Here is a 26,820-nt window from a genome sequence, read left to right on the forward strand (position 1 = left end):
CTTCTCAATGTATAATTTTTTCAAAAGCTGACGCCAAGGAAGGGTAGCGCGAGGATCTCTCGGCGCTTAAATGACGACTTCGCTGCAGCCGAATTCTGAATGTTGCGTATATGCGATGAGGATAGCTATATGTGCTTGTTGATAGGTCCTCTTGTAATTTGTTGCAACGCGGGAAAAACGAGAGAGTCACGAGGCAGCACACAGTGCTGAACCATCAGCTGCGAACAGCTGTTTACGTCCACCATGTCTCCTCGCACTCAACTTCAAGAAAAGCTGTTGCGTACTCCAAAACGAATTTAAACATCGAAGTGTTTTTAGATGACAAAGCACGCGTATTACTTGCTCCTATTAAGAACTGGTCAATGATATTGCAACACACAGGCTATTCATTACATATGACAAATTATGCGGCGTTTGCCACAAAATCTGGCAGCAAACAACCCTGGGCGTCGCACCAGCCGCAGTTTTGAAATTGCAATAGTATGCAATGAGCCCACTAAATGTCGCGTTGCGACCCGCGTGGCTGTACCGGTTTTTTTTCGTTCCAGTCGCAGCATCTGAAACAGTCGTAAGGCTCCAGAGAATGCCGTCGACTTAGAGGACACAGTAGATTCAATGCACGGCCTAAGAATCCAGGCCCAAGGTATCCATGACCTGAGGCATATCCAGGCTGAGGTCTCGACCACTTGAGAGAGTGCCGGCCAGCTGCATGGCGCCATTGGTGAGCAGTGAACTCAGGAGCGTTGGGATAGTTGGGACGCCCCCATATGAAAAACAGAATTTGAAACCGTGCAGTGTATGAGCACTGAATGAAGCCGTGTTCTAGATTGATACCGCATATTAAACATTCAACTGCGAAAACGCCCGTGTACTTAGGTTTAGGTGCATGTTAAAGAACCCCAGGTGGTCGAAATTTCCGGACTCCTCCACTACGGCATGCCTCATTATCAGAAAGTGGTTTTGGCACGTAAAATCCCATACTTTAATTTTTTAAACATTCAGCACCAAGATGAATTGATACCGCTGCTTCAAAACACCCTTTATGTCTCTGCGAACCTGGACAGAGGAGGCCTCCACAGTGTCGTCAGCACAGAGACGGAGGAGTAGGTCTACCTCTTCGGGTAACACACTCTACTTCACCACATAAGGTAGCAAGCGTCAGGCGGCACATTGCCTAAAGCTTTGGCAATGTCCTTAATTATTACTTGTTGCGTGCAATCTCGTTGCATTGTGCCCTCTACCAGCCACATTATCTCTTGACTACGCCCAATTGGTTCCGAACCGCCCCACTCTAACTACCATCGACTTGGAGCACTTTGTCAAGCCCTATCCCTCCACGGTCAGCGCTAGGAGACAACGCACCAAAACCCCTCAAGGGTGAATTGCACGCAAATTAGACAGCCCCACAAAGTGATGTCAAAACTGAATTCTTTGATAGGCTTCATTGTTCGAGAGGCTCATTGTTCTCTTCGTTTGCTACTGCTTCTATTTCTTAGGCTAGAGGTTATCATAGTGAATAGAGGATAAAGCGAATGAACGAACATTGTAGTGTGATTGTTACGTAGATGTCACGCAGACACAATTGTCACGCAAACGCATGAACGCCCCGAAAGTGGTTGTGCTTTAAAACAAAACAATTTGCTCCATTTTAGAGCGCAGCTCTTTGGCGTCCGTTCCTGGGTTTCGCGTCGTCGTCGGCGTTGTCGTTGGCCTCGTAACCAGCTCCGCCCCCCTTTCATCCCCCCAGCGCTAGCAGCGACCGACTGATACCGCTGGATGCCGCTGACGCCGCTAGAGAGTCAAGATAACGTGACTGCATAGAACACCGTCGCCGCCATGCAGAAAGAGGAGGAAAGGGTCCCCCCCCCCTGTTCTTGTGTGGCGGATAGGGTGCTCTTCAGTTGCCGACGCGCCGGTTATTTCACGTAGGCCCCGGCACGTCGACGAATACGTGACCACCTTCCCACGGCTAGACCTGGTTCTTAGTGCTGCGGAAGCGAGGGTATCATATTGTTTGTGTCGGCATCGGCGGCGTTGTCCCTGAAACCAACTCCGCAGCTGGGGTTGACTCACTATCGGCGTCAGCGGCATCAGTCAGTCGCTGCTATGTCTTCCCTCCTCCCTTTATCGTGTTGTCCGCTTGCTGCGCGCGCTTCTGCCCCCATCGTTTGCCGCTGGGTGTACACGCCGCCCCCCTCCCCCCTCTTCCTGCGAGTCTCCGGTTGTCAAAGCGCCGGCACGAACTTAATTCCTTTCTTCGCTCCTCCTCCAATGCAACCCCTGTGCGGTGGCAATCAGAGAGCCAGATCGGTGGCGGCGGATCTGTATATGTGCACCGCCCGAGCCGAAATTGCCGCTGCCGTTCGCCCTGTGCGGTGGCAATCAGAGAGCCAGATCGGTGGCGGCGGATCTGTATATGTGCACCGCCCGAGCCGAAATTGCCGCTGCCGTTCGCCACTGCGAAATTATCTGCCAGTTCTTTCTGAGCCATGAGCGAGACGACCGATGGAAGTCCTCCGTCTGCTGCTGCTGCTGCTGCTGCTAAACGAGCTGCCAGAGCAGAGGCCCAGCGCCGTCGCCGTCAGAATCCAGAGGTGCGTGCCGCCGAAGCAGAAGCTTACCTAGTGGAGTCTTTGTTAAAGGAATACGTGTGAAAAATAAAAAAAAAATTCTGTGATAGCGCATACATGTGTTGCTCGATTTCTTTGCCTCAATCTATCGAAAAGGTGAAACAGCTTATTTGCTGCGCTCAAATTTCGCATTAGGAAGTAACGTAATCGTCGGTAATTTTTTTGATGTTCGCTCTTCCTATGAAGGTCATTCCTTGATATTAAGAATACAGGAGGTGTAAGTTTGTGTCTCTTTCTTTTCAAAGTGAGCGTGGGCTACTTCTGTTCAATTTTAATGCTGAACACTGGCAAGTGGGCATCTGAGCAGCCCAAGGCCTTGGTATAGTTTGTGCCTTATGCCACGGTTTGATGGTTTGGCCGCGAACTTGCTGTTGCCTTTACGGTATGGCATGTACCCACGAGGGAAGATTGACCAGTGTTCGTAATGGCAATCTATTGCATGGTCATCAACTTTCATTTTTTCTGCGAGCATTGACCAAACTGTAGTGGACAAGAAACCATACAAACCAACATAATCACCACGCTTAAAAGTAAAGCGACAAAATTCATTTATGGCACTGGAGGATCTCTGCCTCAGCGCTGACACAATAATTGTCATGCGAAATGAAAACAGGTATAGTGGTGGGCTCAAATTTCGCATTAGGGAGTACCGCAATCGTCACTTAATTGTTTTATTTATTCTCTGATAGCTTCACAAGAATGCCTATGATCAATTTTCAATTAATAATAATAATAATAATAATAATAATAATAATAATAATAAACCCCTGCGGGAGCATAAGCGATGACACTACCCGCTACTACATAACGCCACCTCTAGGAGGGGGCGATGCAAACCAGTAAAGCATGTGCTGACACCTGGCGTAGCAAGAAGAAAACTAGAAGACGAGCGGCTACTTGCAACGAAGATCGTGCCCGCGAGGCTGCCTGTAAGCGGTGGGCTCGACAGGAAGGCACGTGCCGCGAAGCGGTGAATGCGGCGAAGCGACGCAGGTAACACGCCAGCACACTGGACGAGCACAAGGTTGAGTATGCGAAATTTTAGGGCGACTTTCTGGACAGACATTTCGGATTCGGTTGCGCAGTGTGCGACAGACTGTGGCTCGGGAGCGATTATATAGCGACTGTTAAACGTTCGAGATGTCGCGAAACGTGAAGGTAATGCGGTTTTGACAGCTACCCCAGCTCCTAGGTTAGCCAGTTGCTCGGTTTGGATGCGCCGAGGGTGGGTTAATGGCCTTAGAGCGCATCGATAATTCGGTGTGACAGGCAGTTACTAAAAAGCCATCTGCTGCATTACCGCGCCTGCACAAAGAACTGAATAGGCAGTAAGTGTATTGCGTGCGCTGGTATGGAGAGGCCGCGTGTAGTGCGTGCTGCCGAAGAACAAGCTGCTCACGAGGCCCGACTTCGGGATCACAGGCGTGAGCGAGAGCGGTGGGCGGCAAAAACCAGCGAGGAGCGTGCCGAGGTGGCTGCCCGTCAGCGGAGGGCTCGAGCGGAATGCCCCACCAGGTGGCGAAGCGATCAACTCGCCACAACGACGGATGCGCCACGCTCGGAAGCATGCGCCATTCCGCGGGCACTTGTGGACAAGATGCTTGGCTCCAGTTGTCGGGTGCGTGACCGATTGTGGTGTGGAAACGAACTATCGGTGATTAAGAAAATTTCTTACCACCATGTTTACAGCAACGCTGGTCATCCGCCTTGGCAGGGCCGAATGGCCTAGAATTTCTTTTTTTTTATTTTTTCAAGTGGTCTCCTTGTATCAGATCTACATGTTCTACCGGGACTGCAAGACCAACCCGCCGACGCTGGGAGTGATCTTCGTTTTGAACCCGTTTGCAAAATATCCAGCGGTGACTGTCAGAATATGCCTTTATTGATCGCATTTCTAGATATTAAAGAAGCCTATGACAACGTAGACAGGGACTTGCTATGGGATATTCTTAAGCACAGAGGCATGGAGGATGATTTCGTGGAGCTGCTGAGGGATATGCGTAGAGACAACCGAGTAGTAGTTGTATGGGAAAGTCTAAAAGGTGAGGAAGTGGTGGGAATTCACCAAGGACTGAAGCAAGGATGTCATCTGTTTCCATTGCTGGTCACGAATTATGTTAAGGGCGTAGAAAGACAACGGGTAAGCAGAGAATAAGCGTTTGATTTATCCTACATGCGTAGTGGAAAAATGGTGCAACAGAAGCTCACTGGAGTGGTTTATGCGGACGACAGCATAGGGCAGGTAGCGGAGAATAGAGATTTACATACATTCACGAATATCTGTGGCAATGCAGCGACACATTTAGGCCTCAAGTTTAGCACAGAGAAATCGGGAATTATGATCTTTAATGAAGAGACAAGTAATTACGTGGTGTCAATTCAATAGCAAATTATGCCCATAGTCAAGCAATATAAGTACCTCGGCGTATACATAAACGAAAGAAAGACTTACTCAAGTACCCAGCAAGAGAATCCGAAAATAAACGGTAGCGGAATGCTGCAATAATTCAACACCAGAGTACTGTGGGGTCACAATAAGTATGAGGTGGTGCTTGAAATCTGGAAAGGAGTAATGGAGCAAGCGCTAACGTTCGCAAATGCCATTCTATGGTTAGAATCTAATATATTGTCTAGATTGGAAGTTAACCAAAGATCGGTAAGCCGGTTGGCTTTGAGATACCACGGCAAAACCACAAATGAGGCAGTGTATGGTGACATGGGTTGGACCTCTTTTGAAGTCAGAGAAACATACAGCAAAATTAGTTTTGAAGAAAGACTGAGAAACATGGATGAAAATAAATGCGCAGCTAAAGTGCACAAGTATCTGTAATTGAAAAGTATGTATACAAAATGAAAGAAAAGGGTCAAGAAAGTTGGCAACCAAGTACAAGACAATTGAAATTGTGAATTGGCAACCAGGAGTCATCAAAAAGAAAGTGAGAAAAACAGAGAGAGTTAATTGGTTGCGAAGAAGGGAAACAAAAAGGACCATGGAGATGTACTACAACAATAAATGGAAAGAAATTAGAAGGAAAAATCTCTACGATAGTACAAAGGGCAGTGCCTTGCTATTGGAGGCTCAAGCCGGTTGCCCAAGGGCGAAATCATACCGAAGCAAATATTCGGAAATAGAACAGGCATGTGTATGCTACAGCAACTATCTGGAGACCAGTCAACACATCCTAATGGAATGCGAAGAGATTCACCCAGTGAGAACCGTGAGTATCGTACACCTCCCAAAGGCGCTTTGGTTTAAAGCGACACTAAAGGCAAATACTAAGTCAAGTTAAAGTAATAGACTAGTACTCGAGAATCTCTAAGGCGTCAATATTATCGCGAACAGAGCCTTAATAATCGAGAAATCGAGGTAAATGCAGGACATGATTAGAGACTCCCCCGGGACATTCAAGCACTTGTCCGATGATGAAAGCACTCCTCACCTAAATTCTGTCGCTAGTACTGAACTACCGTTACAAAAAAAAAATCCTCGTATTGTATAATAAAATGAAATAAAATGCTACTTGTCTGGTTCCATTTCATGTTTAGAAAAAAGAAATCATCGAAATTACCGTTGACAACGACGCGGGTGATAGAAAGGTGTCGTTTTCGCTCGACTCTGCGCCACCCATGCTTTCGCGTTTCAGCACTTTCCTAAGGGCGTAGTGCTGCACTGGTTTTGCTGGCTCAGGAAACTCGCACAAATTGCAAGTAGCAGAGAATTCAACTTCCATGTGATGTCGTGGGATAGCCGAACGGTCTATGCCAATTGACCAAAAAGCAGTTGCAGCGACGAATCCGCCGCTCTGTCATGGCTCGGTGCCGCCGTCTGTCGGGTGCCGTTTTACTCGCCGACGGCAGCAAAGGGCGGTCATGGCATATGCAACGTCCCCACTCCCCCGGTTGGGTGGCGGAAGGTTTAAATCTTGAAAAAGGTATTCGGACACTTAAGATACAATTTTCTAGTAAACTAAGTCTTTTCTTGGCACGAAATAAGCGTTTCGAGGTTTCTGGAAAGGTATTTGAACTACCCACGTAGACTTAGGATTTGTTTTTAGTGTCCCTTTAAGGTGTACTGAGGCGTCAATCGGTCGGCAGTCCAGATAGGCAAGATACATTTAGAGTATTGGTGGAAGAAAAGAGGGAAGAGATTGATACGACCGGATCTCTTAAAGTCGTGGCTAGCGGCACAAGATAGATTTTGAAGAGAAAAAAAGATTTATAGATAAAAAACATGTATAGCATACCTGATTAAATCAAGCAGGCTAGGTGACTATTTTTCACCGCCCCGTTACACAGGGGATGCCACCGCCTACCGTGCTTGGTATGTGCACCGCTCTGATTGGCATCGCTGGGCGCCTAACGACTCTTTTGTTTGCCGTTTCGCAACAACGCCCTTACGGCGTTATACTAGGCTTAGACTTTTGTCGTCCCATTCAGTCCTCTTTGATTGCGCGTCTAGTGATATTCAGCTTGAATTGCCCCACGGCTGCTCTCATCCACCAGTCGCACAACCACGGTTATGCTCTCCCGAAGACATCCGCCTGTCGCGTCAAGCAACTACGTTCGTCTCTGTACTGTCGTTCCCATCTGTTCCTGACGGCGTCTATGTACTACGTCCCACCGCTGACATACGGCTTGAAAGAAATTTGACCGTTCCCTATACTGTCCTCACTGTTACAGACAATCAGACTTCGCTCCCTCTCCTTAATTTTAACTGTTCGACTCAAATTCTTCCCAGAGTCATGTCTTTGGGTGACATCTCGCCTGTGAACGATTGCGAGATATCGGCTCTTGAAGCCGAAATTTCATCGCCGTCAACAGGAAGCTCCAATTCACCAATCCTCACAGACGAACTTAGCAAGATGATTGTACCTGATCTTCCGGCACAATTAAGCTGCTGACTTCCTCTGTCTCTTGGAAACTTAACAGGACACTTTTTACCTTGACGGCCGCCCTTCAGCCCGGACATTGGTGGTCACCCATCGTGCTGACACAGGAGACGCCAATCTAATACGCCGCCGGTCGCACAGTGCTGAACGATAAGTGATACAATGAGAAGTAGATAACATGTTGGCTAAAGGCGTTCTCGAGCCAACTAACAGTCTATGGGCGTCCCCTGTTGTTCTTGTCAAGAAAGATAACAGTTGTCGCGTTCGTGTGGTTTACAGACACGTCAACAAAAATTGGCAGTGGCTTAGCTCGGCTATGCCGGGATATACGTAGCGAAAGCTAAGGCGTAGTATGGTTAGCCTTTGTTAACCTTGATTGCAAGTCCAGATTAGTCTGGTTGTCTAGTTATGTTGCGGCGTTTAGCCAGTCGTTCGGCGCGCTGTTCGTCTGTTTCCTGGGCGATTCGTGTCATCCTCATCTCGTTCCGACGTTGATTCCAGGCCTCCTCCTGCTTATCAGAATTGTCGCCGTCCATACTGCGGCCTCAACTGTGGTTGCGGCGCACGCGAGCTCTATCTTTTCAATCCTCCGACATGTTATCAAGCATGCGACGCAGCTGGCGAAGCGAGCGGAGGCGAGCGCAACACGGGGAACGCGGTGTGACGTCATACCAAACCGCGGCGCGGAAACGCGCGACACTGCGCAGCCGCGGAACACCTGTGGCTCGGTGCTAGTGGCGCATGCGCAGTAGTGACTAGGAAGCGAGAGAGAGAGAAAAAAATTGGAGGACGCTTAAGCTTCGCCTTCAAGAGTGGAACGCGATCGCGTTATCGCACCCCGTTCGCACCGCCCACTCATTCGCTCAGCATGATCTTGAGTCACACAAAGACGAAACGTGCTCCTGAGCAAGCGGAATGAACCAAAGAACTCGGTCTCTCGGAGGGAGAAACGATCTACGCGAGCCAAACGTCGTGATCGGCACGGACAGCCGGGCCGCGACGCGCCATGAAGGCCGACGCGATCATGGTGCTGACGCCTCGATGGGATCGTCCTCTATCTCGCTTGGGAGCACCACGCAGACGCATGAATCCTCGATAACAGGACAGCACACATCTCAGAGTACGCTTTCCCATCAGATGCGCTACGGCGCAGCGATCACGTCAGAGGCGTCCCGAATCGGACGCTGCACCTAGGAATCGCGCTGTGAGCGGAAAGAGGAGCCGCGTCGCGCGGGCGACTGGCGCGCCACCTGTCGGAGCAGCGCCGTACATTGCGAGGAGGGGGTCTTCTGTGTTTGCCGCAAGATGGCTCTGCCTGCGCGCAAGCGCAGAAGAAATGTAGCGGAAACGTACTTCGCTACGCGTTTAACTGCGACATCCGTAATTTACATGCTCATAATTACCGATATACACCACAGTATAACTTTCTATGGCCCATTTCTAAGGCAACACCGCATTCACTAGAGGCGCTTTTGTCCCGCTTTGAAGCATCGAACTCATGACTAAGTGGTAGCGTCTCCGTACACACTCCGGAGACCCTGGTTCGATTCCCACCCAGGCCATCTTGCAAGTTGTTTTTATTTATGAAATGACTTCTACCATTTTTCGCTCCCGGCCAACGCCGGCGACGCCGACGACACCGGCTTTTCTGCGACACGAGCTCCTTAACACTTTCGCGTTAATATCCGCGGCCAGAGGCGCGTTGTGACGCCATGTGCCTCTCGGAGCACCGCCACGGCGAAATCGCAAGTTCGTGGCCAGTAAAGCTTTCGCTTTAAAATCAGAAGCAATGATGTCTACCCAGTGCCGCGTACTCATGACGCCTTGCACTGCTAACATGGAGCCAAGTACTTTTCATCAATAGCCCTCCAATAAGCCTATTGGCAAATCTCGGCAAATGACATGAACCGTGAGAAAACTGCCTTCGGGACACCTGACGGCATCTACCAATTCAAGGTTATGCCGTTCGGCCTCGGTAATCTCCTAGAAATTCTCAAAAGAATGATGGGCTCCTTATTTCGCGGCTATGATGTCTCTGTTATCTAGACGATGCCATAGTCTTTTCACCAACATTCACGAGTCATCAAGGGTCTATCGGCTATTCCTGCTGTTCTCCAAGGCGCCGGCCAGCAGTTGAACTCATCCAAGTGCCATTTTGCACGTCGTCAAATTACCATTCTTGGCCAACTCGTCAGTGTCGCTGGCTTTCAACCCGACCCTGACAACATTCGCACTGTCCAGGACTTTCCTGTTACGTCTTCCACCGCAGACGTAAGAAGTTTTGTTGGGCTAGGCTCGTAGTCACGTCGTTTTATTAAGAAATTCGCCGAAACTGCTCACCGACTTACTTAAGAAGGACGTTCCTTTCATATGGGGCTTTGCTCAAATGAAAGTCTTCTCCACCCTCGTACGCTTGCTCACGGCTCCCCCATTGCTGGCTTATTAAGATCCATTTTCCGCCACTGAATTCCACACGGATGTCAGTGGCCATGTAATTGGGGCTATACTTGTACAATGGTGGTTTAGCGCAGACTGCGTGATTGCATACGCCAGCCGCCTCCTGTCAACCACCGAGAGGATTGTTTCAATTACCGAACGGGAATGCCTGGCGTTCGTTTGGGTAGTACGTTTGCCAAATTCCGCCCTTACTTGCAGGGCCGCACATTTCCTGTGGTTGTCGATCACCAAGCCTTATGCTGGCTCTCCTCCCTTGAACCCCGCTAGATGAGCCCGACGGCTCCAAGAATAATAATTTGCTGTTTTATACAAATCAGGCCATATTCACAAGGACGCCGACTGCACCGGCCTCATCCTGTCAACCGCCCTGAATATGATGCGCCTGACACCGACTCTTGCGTCCTGGCTGCTTCTGATCTGCACGACATCTGCATGAACAATGGCGTGCGTGATGACTGCTTATGTGTTCTCATCGATTGTCTCAATCCTATACATTCGGAGCCCTCGCTCCCCATGTTCGTGCTCCGTGACGACGTCCTCTACCATCGCAGCTTACGCCCTGAAGGACCAGAACACTTACTGGTTATAACACGCCATCTCCGTACATGCAGTCCTTGAGCAGTTATCTGCTGCAGGCCACCACGGCGTTTCACCTACATACGACCGCGTATGGCACCGCTTCTACTGGCCAGGCCTGTACCGCTGCGGGCACCACTACGTTGCAGCCTGTGCGCCCTGTCAGCGCCGCAAAAAAACCTGCTGTGCTGCCCGCTGGACGTCTTCACCCCATCGATGTGGCCTCAGAACCATTCTTTCGCCTTGGTTTCGGCCTTCTCGGCCTTTTTCCGACGTCTAAATCTGGCAATACGTAAGTTGTCGCGACAGATTACGCGATTTGGTACGCGATCACGCGAGCTTTGCGCACAAGCTGTGCAACTGAGGCGGCAGATTTCCTTCTACACGATGTCATCCTCCATCCCGTCGCGCCCCGCACGCTTCTCACTGATCCCGGTCGAACCTTCTTGTCCCGAGTAGTTGAACAGCTACTTCGTTCCTGTTCTGCCGAGCACAAGCTTTCCACCGCCTTCCACCAGCAGACAAATGGACTGACAGAGCAACTCAATCGCACATTGACAGAAATGCTGTCTATGTATGTTTGATGACGACCGCAGCGATTGAGACAGCAAGTTACCCTTCGTGACCTTCGCCTATAATTCGTTCACTCACGAGACCGCTAGCTTTTCCCCATTTTTTTAATCTTCTGTTCGGCCGCCACCCTTGCTGGCATTTTGACACGCTGCTTCCTGATTCCTCGATGAGCACTCCCACTGAATATGCTCAAGACGTCTTCGCCTGGGCTCAAACGGCACGCCAGATCGCCTGCTCCAGGATCACTGAGTCTCAGGCCGCACAGAAGATCAGGTACGACATCCGACATCGGGAGATTCGATTTTCTCCTCGCTCCATTGTACTCCTATGGACAAGATGTCGCTGCGTTGGCTTGTCTAAAAAGCTGCTGCCGCGCTTCACAGGACCCTGCACGATATTGTGTCAGCTGGGTGATGTGAACTACGGGATCGCGCCGCTGGACTCGCGTGTCCCCACGGACGTTGTGCATGTGTCCCCGCTGAAGCCTTACATTGCCGCGAGTTCGCATCCCTTATTGTTAGCGCCGAGACGGCGCCTTTGCAGGCACAAGTCAGTAAAAGTCAGAGTGGGGCAAGTAAGTAGAAGACGATTTGACGTGTAGAGGTGGAATCACTCTGAACAGCCATTACCCGCCGTGGTTGCTCAGTGGCTATGGTGTTAGGTTGCTGAGCATGAGGTCGCGGGATCGAATCCCGGCCACGGCGGCCTCATTTCGATGGGGGCGAAATGCGAAAACACCCGTGTACTTAGATTTAGGTGCACGTTAAAGAACCCCAGGTGGTCGAAATTTCCGGAGTCCTCCACTACGGCGTGCCTCATAATCAGAAAGTGGTTTTGGCACGTAAAACCCCGTAATTTTTTTTCTGAACAGTCATCTTGTTTATGCAACGTTGTCTTTCGTGAAAATATTGTAAAAACATATTTATATGTGACTTCTCCAACGCAACAATATTGTCCTATTCAGCAACAATGGGGACGAGTTAGCAAAAAATGACTGAGGACCTTAAAAGAGAGAGTATAAAAGTGAGTTAAAGATTCATATGCAGAACACAAAAATAATAATCAATAGCCGGGCAAGGGGACAAAGGTCAGGATTGCCAGTGAGTCTCTAGAGTATGTGAAGGAGTTCATTTACCTAGGTGAATTACTCACAGGGAACCCCGATCATGAGAAGGAATTTACAGAACAAAAATGCGTTGGAGCGCTTACAGCGGCTATTGTCAGCTCCTTACTTGAAGCTTAACATCATCATTGAAAAGAAAAGTGCACAAGCAGTGCATTTTACCGGTGCTGATATATGAGGCAGAAACTTGGAGACTGACAAAGAAGTTCGAGAACAAGTTAAGGACCGCGCAAAGAGCAATGGAACGACGAATGCTAGGCGTAACATTAACAGACAGGAAGAGATCGCTCTGGATCAGAGAGCAAACGGGGATAGCCGATATTCTAATTGGCATTAAAAGAAAAAATATGGAGCTGGGCAGGTCACATAATGCGCAGGTTAGATAGCCGGTGAATCATTAGGGTTACAGAATGGATGCCAAGAGAAAAAGAGCGCAGTCGACAATGGCAGAAGATTAGGTGGGGCGATGAAATTAGGAAATTCGTAGGCGCTAGTTGACAGGGGTAATTGCAGATCGCAGGGAGAGGCCTTCGTCCTGTTATGGACATAAAATAGGCTGATTATGATGAGACTAAAAGTTTGCGAGAAGTTCATTTGAAAGCTGCACGCAACCAGTGTATTCATGGCGCGGCTTACTGGCGCGTTGACGTGGAAAGCATTAATCAAAAAGTAGCACGTACCCCGTGCATTTGTGGCACAGCGTGCTAATTCGTCGCGTCTGTCCTTGGGGAACCCTTGTGACTAGGATTGGATTCCGCGTAGCATCGGAGAAATCGAAGGGATTTTGTCGTCTTTGTAGAGCGGCGTTTTCCAAGTGGCCTATACCTAGTTACTCAAGTTGCCGAACAAGGATGTTCATTGAAGAGCGGCGCACGTCTGCTGGCCACATATTCAGTGACCTGAGTTGACATCAAGGATATTCATTGAAGATCAGCACAGACCGGGCAGGTGTTTATGAGTCATTGCTCACGGCGGTATGAGACATTGATGACGAGTGTTTTCGGCATGCTGTCCTCTATGTTGTATGTGTGATTAGAAAGAATTTAAGCACTGTTCGCTTCACTTTGCAGAGTGCTTGGAGCCTCTGCGTTACGGGGCTATGAGCCATTGCATTTTTGCTTACATACGGGAGCATGAACGCTTACGGGGGTGTGAGCCACTGAAGAGGATAATTTTTGTTCACGGAAAACAAAAATGCATGGAACCCTAGCCTTATACAGTTTCGCTGTAAAACGAATCCCTCGCAGAGCTGCTAGCTCGGACTTGGCGGTGTCGCCAGTCACCGACACCTGGGGACAATGTCGTTACCCCTGAGGTGCTCCTGCAATATGCTGCCCTGAATCGTATCTCTGGCTAAGGCCTGCGTGACTGTTGCCTCGGGGTGCGCGGTGTCGCCAGTCACCGACATCCGGGGGTACTGTCGTTAGCCCTGAAGTGCTCCTGCGCTATGTCGCCCCGAGTCTCTCGTCGAGGTGTGTGTGGCTGTTTGTTGAGATTCCTACATAGTTTTTTTCTTGCTGGCGCCTGGTGAACCACCGCAATGCCAACCGGGCCAAGAGCCCTGTCTCTAGTCTCCAGTTGTGGGTTTTAGAGGTCTCAGATCTACGAGTTCGAATCGGTTGAATCGGTTTGGCTATAACCACAGCTGAATGCAATACGTTATAGCAGCCATTTATGCATAATGCTACACAGATTCTTCATGTCACCCCACCCCAGAAATTGACTATGTCACGAGCAATGCCTCTTCAAGTTTTGCAGCTTCTTCCTACATGCTAGTCGTCTTCCCGAGAACCATGATCCACCACTGGAGTTGTGCGGTTAGACATGAGTTGCGTCCTGCACAGTATTGTCAACTATTGCATTGAAAGAGACCAGCTGCAGCCTCTACCAATGAGTAAAACCCGACAGTGACATCAGGTACAGGTTGTGCCAGCGCACCTACTGTTGCGTCATACCCAGTGGAAGGACTGTGCTCAGGTGCAACATATCGGCCTTTGAACGTCGTGGTGAGTCCGGGTAGGCTACTGCTTGAACGAGCGTCTCTTTATACTAGGAAAGGCGACCCCCAGGCTGGGGAGAGGTGGATTTGACTGTGACCTGAGAATATACTAAAGAGAGTGTGGTGCCTTTCAATAAATGTATTCCTTAAGAAAGTTTTAAAAATGGAGTAATAATTCACACGACAGACTAATAATAATGTTATTCGTGTCCCAAATGAATCATTCGATTAACGATTGGCCCTCAGTCCCCAGAAGTTGTGGAGCTGGCACCTGAGCAAGGCGGCAGTGAGACCTGTAACACTGCAGAGCGTGCTAAGAATCTCTGGACACGGACAGGCCACCAATGAAAACTGACCCTGGCAACCTTTAACATCCGAACTCTCGCGAGTGAGGCTAGCTTAGCACGACTCTTTGAATAACTATCAGGCATTGTTTGTGGTATCATTGGCCTTAGCGAGGTTAGAAGAACTGGTTAGGCTTATACAGTGCTGACTAACGGCCACGTCATCTGTTATAGAGGACTCCCTCATAAGAAGCAACACCGGGTTGGATTCCTGATACATATGACATAGCGGCTAACATTGACAAATTCTACAGCAATAATGAAATGGTAGCTGTAGTCGTAATAAAACTTAATAAGAGGTATAGCATAAAGGTAGGACAAGCCTACGCTCCAACCTCCAGTCATGATGACGATGAAATGGATCAGTTTTATGGAGATGTTGAATTAGCGATGAGAATAGTGCAGACTCAGTTTACTGTAGTAATGGGCGAATTCAACCCAAAAGTGGGCAAAAGGCAGGTTGGTGAATAGCAAATGGCAACTACGGCGTCCATAGTAACGCTAGAGGAGAGATGCCGGTAGAATTCGCGGAAAGGAATAAGCTGCGAATAATGAACACCTTTAGGAAGCGTAGCAACAATAAGTGGACCTGGAATACTGAAACAAGAAATGAAATAGATTTCATCGTTTCTTCTGGTCCCCGCATAGCGCAGGATGTAGAAGTGTTAGGTACGATAAAATGCAGTGATCATGGTTTAGTGAGGTCTAGTATTCACCTCAATTTGGAGAAAGAATAAAGTAATTATATCTATTTTCCGTTAAGAAATGTTGCACGTAAATATTGTATATGCCCGCCCATTGCTGTTCATGTGTACGTGGTGCACTGGGTGCTCCCTCAAGCTGCCTTTAGCAGCTTTTTGCGCAGTGCCCCTTCTTCCCTGTACTGTATTGTACTGCGGGAAAAAGGAATGAACTTTCTATTCTATTCTATTCTACTTTATAGTGACATAAGGACTGAGATACACTCAGCGAGCATGATTGGGCAGAAGAAGAGGAGGAAGAAGCACGGGCTTCCTTGACTATTGCTCAGCAACAACCCAATACTCTACCATGAAACGCACTAGAGAGCAAGTTGTCGTGCTCATCGCCATTTGCATGGTGAGTTTCTCCCAAAACCCTCGTTGCCTCTGACGAATGTAAATCGAGCACGCTGCATTTGGTGTTGCAAATCGCAAGTGAGAGATGAAGGCTCCAGCACAGCCAGAGGGCATTGTTATGTGATGGTGGTGGTGGTGATCAAATTTATTGAAAGGGGGAGGGGGAAGGGGGTTGGCTGAGGGATCGGGTTCAAGTAAGGCCCTGGGCCTGCTTGGCCTTCTCCGCCCAGTGCACCATTACAAGCTTTCGGTCGACGTCCACGGCCGTGAGCCAGGTGGTCCAGTCAGTCTCGCTGCTGAGCGGGGGATGAGAAAACGGGAGCGAGGTGCATTTCCACATTATGTGTGTGAGTGTCCTTGTTTGGGAAGAGAGCCTACATAGGTCATTTTCCTTGCCTCCTGTGATTTTGTTAATGTACTTTGAGTGTGGGTATGTGTTTGTTTGGAGTCGCCTAAACGCGACCGCTTGCATTTTATCGAGTTGCTTGGCTGGTGGTGGGAGCGTACGATTCCTCAAGTGATGCCTATAGGGTATATCGTGATACGTCTCCATGGGATTCCTCGTGTGTCTCCTCCTCATTCGCGCCACCCGCATCCGCGGTCGAGACTAGGCCCGCGAAATCTCGAGCCAAACTGTGATCCGACGCGTTCCCGGGCACAGCCGCGCGTGAGCGGGGGTCCACGTACGAAGATTTTCCAGCCGCTTAGGGGGCGCCGCATAAGGACATGGTACGCCTGGTCGGAAATTTGGTGTTGCAAATCTACGAGATGCATTATATCGCGGACGAAATTGCCGATGGCCTCCTTGTTATCGCTGACGACGGTAGTCGCTTCCGCAAGCACGGCCATGACAATCGCGGTTTCCTCCGCTTCCACCACTAGGCCAGCCGTGATTGTTATGTCTTCTATCAATCGTCCGTTGTGATCCGCTACGACCGCGGTCATGAAGTCGCCGTGAGGGTGTCTCGCCGCATTCGTGTAAACCATTCCTGCTTGCAAGCCGTAGGGTCGCCAGATAGCTTCGCTACGGGACTGCCGGTGACCCTGATGGAACTCGGGGTTCATGTTGCGGGGTACTGACGGGTCATAAATATGCCCCCTGACTTTCGCGGAATCATCACGTACTCTGTGACCTCGGAAATGGCTTCAAGATTGAGCTTCCGGGGGACTGTGCGGCCCGCCTGGGTTAGCGAGAGACGACAGACTTGGGCTGTGTGGTGAGCGTCTAAGAGCTCCTCGATCGTGTTGTGCATGCCTAGGGCCTCTATCCTTGTGCTGGCCGCGTCATCCGGAAGGCCCAGGGCTGCCTTTGTGGCTCGTCTGACCATTGTATTTAATTCAGCTATGCCTGTGGCTGCGAGTTTGGCATATGGTGTCGAGTACGGGATTCTGCTGGTTATGTATGCCTGCACAAGTCGAATCAGCTCGCCCTCGCCCATGCCGTGGTGCCGATTAGCCAACCGTCAAATTAGCTGTAATGTGTAGTTGGTCGCCCTCTGGAGTCGCTGTAACGTGAGCCCGTAGCCCCGCTTATTACTTGACGCGGATTGAGTTACCTCGCCTATGAAAGTGAAGTGCTTCATCATCATCATCATCAGCCTAGTTACGCCCACTGCAGGGCAAAGGCCTCTCCCATACTTCTCCAACTACCGCGGTCATGTACTAATTGTGGCCATGTTGTCCCTGCAAACGTCTTAATGTCATCCGCCCACCTAACTTTCTGCCGCCCCCTGCTACGCATCCCTTCCCTTGGAATCCAGTCCGTAACCCTTAGTGACCATCGGTTATCTTCCCTCCTCATTACATGTCCGGCCCATGCCCATTTCTTTTTCTTGATTTCAACTAAGATGTCGTTTACCCGCGTTTGTTGCCTCACCTAATCTGCTCTTTTCTTATCCCTTAACGTCACACCCATCATTCTTCTTTCCATAGCTCGTTGCGTCGTCCTCAATTTCAGCAGAACCCTTTTCGTAAGCCTCCAGGTTTCTGCCCCATATGTTAAAGACACACAAATGTCTTGCAGATGGAAAGCAGGAACTGGGGCGCTATAACGTAAAACTATTCCAAACTTTTCTATTCCAATTCTCCAGTCAGCCCACCACGATTGGTCAAAAACTTTGTTGGACCATCCCCACTTCACCTGTCTGTTACGCGACGTCACGAAAACCGCGATAGCTCCCATCTGATAGGATGTGTACACATTGATTATGCATAATTTGACCGAACAAAACAAAAATAGTTATTTCTGATTCGACGCCTTTTTGCAATTAGCCCTCGGCTATTGGTCAAAAGTTTTCGGGCTGCACCCACTGCACCTGCCTCTTACGCGAGGTCACAAAGCCGCAAAAACGGCACTGGCTACTCGCCCCTGCCGGAGAGCAGGAGTTTATTTGTGTGTAGCAAAAAATTTTCCGAGCCCGTGTAACGTTTTTGTGAACTTTCGGCACGTTTACGACCTCGTTCTGCCAACTCTTCTTTGCTGAGGATACGTTTTAGCTCCATTTTAAGCTTCCGTTGCATGCCGCCGCGATTGTCGACGAGCCACCGCAAGCTAAGTAAGAGAAAGCGGACCAATCGCAGACGCCGGCACCACCCTCTTCCGGTTATCGATATTCAGTGCAGTGCCTCGGCCCCATCGAATCCCTCTCCACTTGAGCATGCTCCTCGCCTCTTGTGAGCCAATTAGATAAGACAAGCCGCTCAGTGCAGGCAATGCTATTCGTTTTTCAAGCAAAGAAAAGTGACCTCCTATGAACGAGGAGCGCATTTGATTGGTTTGTTCAGACAACCCTGCGGGTGACCGCCCGCTGCTTGCGTCGGCGCTTACGCAAATTTGACGTCAGAAGATTGGAATAAAAACATACTGGAATAGTTTTACGTTATACGGCCCCTGAATACGTTACTCAAAGAAGAATATTTTTAGAGGGCTCGTATCATTTACAAAATAAAGTAAATGGACATATGTTATGAAAGAGAAATTACCCACTCTGCATGCATTTAAATATAAAATGAACGTATAACTTACCTGCCCGCGAAGGAGTGGTGTACAATGTGCATCATCATATGTAAAATAGGGAACGGAAAGCAGCAGTTTGCCCTTTCTTTAAATAGAGCACGTACACTTACATATTACAGACAAGTTCACGGCAAGTTTTTTTGTAGACATGAGATATGTTTGGTTCCCCTTCTTTTTAAAGAAAGCATAAATACAACTACATAGAAAATGAACACCTAATGAAATATATTGCAAATAGCAATGTTTACATAATGTAAGAATGCGAACTTAAATAGGATATGCGTGTACCCGTCTTGGGAAAACAACGAAGTGAAGAAGAGAAGCTTGCTTGCTAACTTGAAAACAACTTCGTATACACGTTGGCACAATATACACATAACTGCCCTTAAAATTAAGACATGTGAACGTCACTGTATCTGCCTTAGATAACAAGGATGGGCGGCTCATTCACTCTAAGCATGCCTGGGTCGAGGGTGCACGGTCCGTGACCGCAGTGAAATTGGCGCTGCGTGTATTGCACGTTTAAGCTGCAGGAAATGTTCTGAGAAATTCCCCTGTAAGGAAATACTTAACCTAACTATTATGGAAGATCCATTTTTTTAGCGCAAGGAGCCGGATTCGTACGACGGTCATTTGCCGTGGTTGACTTGGAGGTGTGCGTACTGCACGTTTATGCTGCAGAAAATCCCCCTTTTGAAGGATACTATTTAGCTGAGAGGTGTGTAAGAAAATATATTTTTTGCATAAGAGCTAAATTTGTGGTGGGGGGGGGGGGGGGAGGCGCTTGGGGAATGTGCAGAGCATGGGAAAAAATAGGAACCTGTGTCCAGTTCAAGTTCCTGAAATGCTGAATGCAGCAACGTCATTTTAACACGCTAATCGTAGAAACCTGAACTACCTCGCCAGCAATGCATAAATTTGTATGTAGGACTGACATATGGCGTTATATCTCGCCTGTGTCGAAAGGCATGGCGAAGCCTTTGTTGTGCTGTTGGCGTTAGACTGCTAAGCACGAGCTCGCGGGATCGAATCCCGGCCACGGCGGCCGCATTTCGATGGAGGCGAAATGCGAGAACACCTGCGTACTTAGATTTAGGTGCACGTTAAAGAACTCCAGGTGGTATAAATTTCCGGAGTCCCCCACTACGGCGTGCTTCATAATCAGATCGCGGTTTTGGCACGTAAAATACCATTATTTAGTTTAATTGTTTTGCTGTTCTTTATTTTTTCAAATCAGTTGCTGCTTAAAAAGACTACTGTTATAGCAAGTGTGAAACGAACGTGTCCAAGCAAACCAATACAGTAGAGTTATTTTGAAACATAGTCCTTAAGCCATGCCGGGGTTTGTCTACATCATGAAGATCAAGGGAAGACTAGTTCCGAATACCGAGAAGGAGTTGAATAATCATTACTCGTGGACGAGTTGGAATGTTGTGTGTCGGTGTCCTGAGTTCCTTCATGAGCCATATGCTTGGACGGAATGTCGGATGGAAGGAGGTTCTTCAGTAGAGGATTAAACCAGTTGTGGGGGTGAAACAGGAGGTAGAAGTGGAGTGCGTGTAGCAGAACCTGTACCAGTAGGAACTGGAAGAGAAGGTGGGAAGCTATCATCGAGGCATGGGTAGTCACTGGAATGAATTCTTTCATTTACGCTTTCCAGAGAATATTGTCGTGTCAGATATTGAACAAGTTTGGAAGTATTCCAACGTGTTCCATTTTCAAGCTATAAAGTATTTGATCGTATCCTGCAGTTAATCTTGAACAGACCTCAGTATTTTGAACCAGTCCTTCGTGAGTTACATACTCGGGCCATATCTCCTTGTTGAAACTGGGGGTATTTTGTTGCGCGACGACGCTCTACATACGTTTTCACATTTTCCTGTTTTGCGAAGCACTCGTACTTTGCACTTCCTAGCGCAACTTATGAGAAGCAAATTCTGGATGGATAGGAGGCACGTTCATGACGTTAAGTCAAACCCTCGTTCGACGACTATTTGGAAAATTAGCCTGAGAAACATCTGTAGTCATATGTGGAGTAAACCTTTAAATTACCAAGTATTCTAAGACTGAAAACCTAAGGTCTCATTGTTCCAATATAGCAATCTGTATGAATTATCTAAGGACACGGTTGAATATTTCTACCTGGTCCTTTCTACCATGGTCGAAGAGGTCATTCCACAGGTTGAAGTGGAGCGAAAGAAAATTTGGCAGATTTATCTGCTTGTTGACAAACGAAGCAGTTTCTCACAAGTTTATCAACATGTCTATCCATGCGAGACCACCATTAAATACCTCCAAGTCTGAGGTTTGTTTTAGTGATGCCCAAATGACGCTTATGAGCAAAGGACACGAGTTTCTGACGCAAGGAAGATGGAGGAATAATACGCTCTCCTCGGAGAAGATTATCTACACAGGATAATTCGGACTGTATTGGTGCATATGCCTCTAATTCAGGTGGAATATAGGCGACATTTTCCCGCCCATTGACTATTTTATTTCTATAGCAAATATACGGACACTCCAAGCGTATTTCTGCCGTCAGCGTCGGCGTCGCTATCACCGTGAGGTCCTGCATAAAGTCCAAGGACGATAACACCGTCGCCGCGCGCCCTACGCTGTATGTGCTAGTGAAAGCGTGCGAGGGGAGCCGACGATCATCGCTCAATCGCGCCCGTGAGAAAGGGACGAAAGCGGAGAGGAAGCGCGCCGTCTTCCATCGCGCGCGAGGCACCCAAAGTTGTGAGGCATCGGGGGGAAGGAAGGGAGTGGCGTTCTACTCCGGCTGCAACTGCGCATGTGGCGGCTGCACGCGTTCGCGCGGCCGTATTTTGAGAGCGGTCTGCGCTGGGAAGAGTTCACTTTCTTGCAAGATTTTTTTTTTTTTGCACGCGCGGGCAGGTGGGTCGGCATCTCGCAGCTTTGTGCGTGCTGTGTGTTCTCGGCGCTCACTTTGCGTTGAAGCGATAGACAGCTCGAAGATCACTTCGCTCGCTGCTGCTGCCGCGTTTTCTCACGCCAACGTTTTGACAACGAGTGTCCGCAGTCATCGAGTGGGATTTGTTCATGCTTGCTGTGCGCGTTGACACCATGCTTGTTAAGTTAGCTAGCAAGCGAATGCTTACAAATTGATACGGCCGATAAAAGTACTATCCTTAGTTCGTATGGCTATATAATAATTTGCTGTCAACATCGATGCTTCACCTTCCCGGCGAAACTGCGGCATTTTTTTCTCTTAATGCTTGGAGAACTGCATCAGCCCGAATCTCCTCTTTAGGGATGCTTGTAGTGATGAACGACATTATTTCTTCTTCTCTAACTGGCTCAGTCTCTGAAGGAAGAAGCAGGCGCGACAACACATCGGCTATGACGTTATGGTCTCCCTTGCAGTACCCAGTGCCAAAGTTGCAGTAAAAGAGCCGAGCACTCCATCGAGAAATCCTTAGAGGACGATGACCAGAACCCTTTGAAGATCGTAATGCAACAAGGGCTTCGGGATCAATTCGTAATGTGAATTGTCTACTCCACAAGTTAACATGCCAATGCTCACACGCAAAAGGAAATGCCGATGCTTCTCATTCATCTACGGAGTGCCGTCATTCTGCGGAAGTTAATGTGCGAGATGCAAAAGCCACAGTGAATAATTGATTTCCGCACTTTTGTAGAAGGGCGGCGCCCAAAGCCAACGTCTGATGCACGAATTTCTACAACAATATGTAGATGCGGTTGAAACATATGCATCAATGCACGCGAAGCAAGTACTTCCTTAATATATTTGAACCTATATTCATTATCCAGAGTTCCATACAAAAGTTTGTCCTTGTCTTAGAAATTTCCGTTCTGCCATGTCAGCATTCTGCAGGAGAAATTTTGCATAATATCCCATGAGGCCCAGAAATGGATGCAGCGCCTCATCATTTGGCTGCGGAGCCTCAACGATCGCCATGATTTTGTTGCCCATGGATCGGCGAATGGCCGTTTGCAGAAATTTTATGTCCTAGGAATGTTAGTTCTGGGACACTGAATACGCACTTATGGTTAAACTGCGTGCCTGCATCACTTATTCTGGAAAGCACCCTTTCCAAATTTCTATAGTGGTCACGTTCAGTGTGACCCCAAACAAGGACATCATCAATGTAACATACTGTACCGGGACAGTCCTTTGAGATAGATGACATGATCTGCTGAAGAGCGAATGCCACAGATGCCAAACCGAAACAGACTCGCTCAAAGCGGAAGAGACCCTCATTAGTAATAAAAGTGGTAATCTGACTGCTTTCCTGGGATTATAGAACCTGGTAATATGTGGTTGTAAGTCCACCTTACTGAAGACAGCAGCATCACCAAGTCAATGCAACAGCTCATCAGCTCTCGATGGCGCGAAGGCGTTGACCACGACGGCCATGTTGGGTTCTCGGACATAGACGCAAAGTCGAATGGAATTGTCCTTTTTCTGAACCACAGCGAGCGGGGAAATACACTCGAACGCTGAGGCATGTTCGATGATGTCAGCTGATTCCAAACGATGTAGTTCAGCTGAAACTAGCTCGCGGATCACCAAGGGGTAGAGGAAGTTTTGCAGAGACTGGTTGCATGGAAGCTCATAGACGAATTTATCTATGAAGCCATTTACAAGCCCCAGTTGTCCTGAGAACAGTTGAGAGAATCCCGCTGGAGCGTTGTGCGGTAGAGGCGATGACTTGACCGCCGGATCGGTTGGAATTCCTGACACTAGGATTACAAGTAAGTGAGGATTCTTGAACATCGATACCCAGGGCTTGAATGGCGTCTATGCCCAGAAGTGCTTTGATCCATGACGTGGAATGTAACTACTGCAGACGTATTGCAGTATTTCAGTATACCACGGAGAAATTTCCTGAAATGCAGTATTTTTTTTTCTGAGAGTAATTCTTGAGTCTGTGACTCGAAGCAGACAGGAAAACTGTCAAAATTATCTTCGTACGTGGCGACGTTCGTCAGGAATACCGTAGCGCCAGTATCAACGAGCAACTTGTGCGAAGTATTTGCAATGAGGACTTCGGTGTATATTACTGCCGGACGGGAATTCGATACTTGTGTTGTTCGCACGGAAGGGACTGTAATTGCTGACTCCCTTCAGCAGAAAAGAAAACGAGCTGAGCTCTTGCAGGAGACGCTCGATGTGTTCGGTTTCGTGAACGGTAGACTGTAGCGTGATGTGCCATCTTCTCGCACGTGAGGCAGGTAACTTGCTTAGCCGGACAGCCTGGATCGGATGCAGACATGTACCCAGGATTTCGTTTCGGGGGGGGGGGGGAGGGCAACTCAAGTCAACTTTTTTATGCAAATGAGGGTGGGGGGGTGCCTGCACTAGTACAAATGTGAATAATACCTACCATTCGCTATAAAGACGCGTAAACCCGCAAAATATTGTTACGTAGGAAGACGCAGACGAAAAGCTATATACAAGTATAGTTACAAGAAAATACGCCGCACTTGGCCAAGAGGCAACAGCCGGCGCTAGCCTCTAATCATCGTCGTCGTCTTCACACTGCTCGCCTCTTCGTGATCGTAAATACTGTTCTGTAGCACTACCCCCGGCGGCAAAAGCGCCGTCCCGGAGCGACTAAAGGCCGGACTCGGAAGCAGTGTAATAGGCCTTGAGCCTACTGACATGCACATCACTAGATGCCAGAGGAGAGGACGAGGTTGAACCCACAGGAGCAATTTCGTACGTACGTCACAGGCGTCACCTGGCGGAGCACGCGGTAGGACCCTGTGTATCGCGAAAGGAGCTTCTCTGAAAGTCCGACGTGACGAGAGGGCGACCACAGGAGCACGAGAACACCAGGCGAAAACTATACGTCACGATGGTGGGCGTTGTACTGACACTGCTGAGTGGTTTGTGAGGCCGTCAGTCGAGCACGGGCAAGCTGGCGTGCATGGTCGGCGAGGGCGATGGCGTCGCGCGCATACTCGCTTGTTGAGATCGCAGCAGGAGGAGGTGCCTTGTCTAGGGGCAAGGTAGGTTCGCGACCGTAGAGTAGATAAAATGGAGAAGATCCGGCGGTGTCGCGCCGGAATGAATTGTGCGCAAATGTGACGTAAGGAAGGGCAATGTCCCAGTCGTGGTGGTCCTTGGAAACGTACTTGGACAGCATATCGGTAAGAGCATATCGGACAGCATATCGGTATGACGTCTACGTCACCAGATATGTTACGTAGGAAGACGCAGACGAAAAGCTATATACAAGTATATTTACAAGAAAATACGCCGCACTTGGCCAGGAGGCAACAGCCAGCGCTAGCCTCTAATTGTCGTCGTCGTCTTCACACTGCTCGCCTCTTCGTGATCACAAATACTGTTCCGTAGCAATGTAAATGAAATGAGGTGTATCTCACAGGTACACATAAGAGATACATCTCTCCTTTACTTGGCAAACAAGGAGCCACATCAAATGCACTCGCGCAGGAAAATAGCGCAAGAACAACACTGCCAGGAACAAGTAAACAAGCGAAAGTGTAAAATAAAGATTTCTAGTAATTGAATTATCTCTAGAAGAATTGCACAGGAATATATATTTGCGGAACAACCACAGTTCTTTTGGATGCCTTGTTTACTGCTCTACCAAGTGCCAAAACCGACTCGTATGGTTATTTCGGAAGTTGCGTAACGATGCGTAGCCGCCAGTCCCGTGCAACCGCGTAGTGCGTAGGACGCTGTGGTTCTAAACGCACTGCGCCCACCGCGGAAAGTTACAAAAACATTTACATAAGCACAGCAGAGAAGTGGATACGTCGGGTGGCTTGACTGATAACTGTAGAAGCGCCATTCAAAACGCATAGAATTATTCTCCACTTCCGGCGGCATTTTCTCTACTTCCTTTCTAAATAAAAAGATGTTGATTCATAAATATTTTTAAGAACAATGGTTAAATTTGTTAATTTTCACTTTTCCTTCCTGTTTGACTGTTGCCTTGGCTCTCTCCCTTATCAGATCGCTTAATTTCTCAACTCCTTGCGACTCTGTTTCCTGTTGCCAATTATGCACCAAGAGTGCTGTACAATCAGACAAAAACCAGACGCGGTGCCTATGGGTGTAACAATTATTGCGGGATTTGATGATGGACGCTGTTTCGCATTATTTTATTTTCCACCTTATCTAACACATATCTCAGGTATATGGTTCCGAGGATCTGCCAACGTCGCGGCGAGCTGTCACTCGAGGAAATAACGAAGCAAAAGGAAACGTTAAACGCCACTGGCATTTTCTCCAGCAGCAGCTCGTTCCACGAGCATACAGGTCAGCTGACAACGAACCGAATCTTTCCTGGTCCCTGGATTAGTCTAAACAAATAACGTTGAACTAACGATGCAACAGCGATGCGCGCAACCGTTGTATACATGGTGACAACTGAACGCACCTCGAGTTAATCGCGCGGGCGCCGAATCTATGAGAAAACAAGCATTTCGCACCCCAGGAGATGCCGATAACTATCGCCATCCAAAAAGAGTGAAAAAGGCAGCAAAATGTTGACCGCCGAATAGCTGTCAAGTCTCAAGATTGATTTGGCAGCGCTTTAGGAATGTGTATGGGAGTGGTGGCGAAGGTGAGGAGGGGGTATATGCCGATTATTATTGGGCGGGGGGAGGGGGGGGGCGGGTCCCACCCGCCTGGGTACGGGCCTTATCGGATGATATGTGCTCAGTTGATCCACACCACACCGGTAACAATGGACTACAGCGTCTTGACTGGCTTTTTGAAAATTCTTGCCGGGCGCCATGTTGGCCGGCTTCCCCAGATCGCGGCTTCCCACCATGTTGTCGGGCGTCACATTGAACCCGTCGGGTCGAGGAAGGCGACAGTTAGCAACGCCATCTTGACGGCTGCGTAGAGAGGCAATGGATGGGAGAACCGATGAATACCTGAAGTTCTTAATGAGCTTGCTCGACGCTTCGTCCCATTTTTTCGGCTTTCTGTAGCGTCAGCGTAGATCCTTCTTATTGAAGCCTTTCGCGGATTCTTGTAGATGCGACGCCCGGCAGGTTCTGGTCTTGCAGTGACTCGTCATGCGAAGAGCCGAACGGACAAGCGGGTGCCAGTCGATGCAGCGCGGTGACGAAATTGTGGAAACTGTCT

The 26,820-nt window shown here is 48.7% G+C and overlaps 1 protein-coding gene across 1 annotated transcript in view; it reads left to right on the forward strand.

Annotated features, from left to right (window-relative positions):
- Positions 1-77: 77 nt before the first annotated feature.
- LOC142575894 (uncharacterized) overlaps positions 78-26,820 on the forward strand; it is a 57,894-nt gene continuing 31,151 nt past the window's right edge. The window contains exons 1-2 of the mRNA XM_075685674.1: positions 78-721; positions 15,535-15,689. Coding sequence (XP_075541789.1) covers positions 15,642-15,689 — 48 coding nt within the window. The 5' untranslated portion in view covers positions 78-721; positions 15,535-15,641. The remainder of the gene's footprint in view (positions 722-15,534; positions 15,690-26,820) is intronic.

The sequence above is a fragment of the Dermacentor variabilis genome, chromosome 3 (assembly GCF_050947875.1).
Source record: "Dermacentor variabilis isolate Ectoservices chromosome 3, ASM5094787v1, whole genome shotgun sequence".
In the NCBI taxonomy this organism is placed as follows: Eukaryota; Metazoa; Arthropoda; class Arachnida; order Ixodida; family Ixodidae; genus Dermacentor; species Dermacentor variabilis.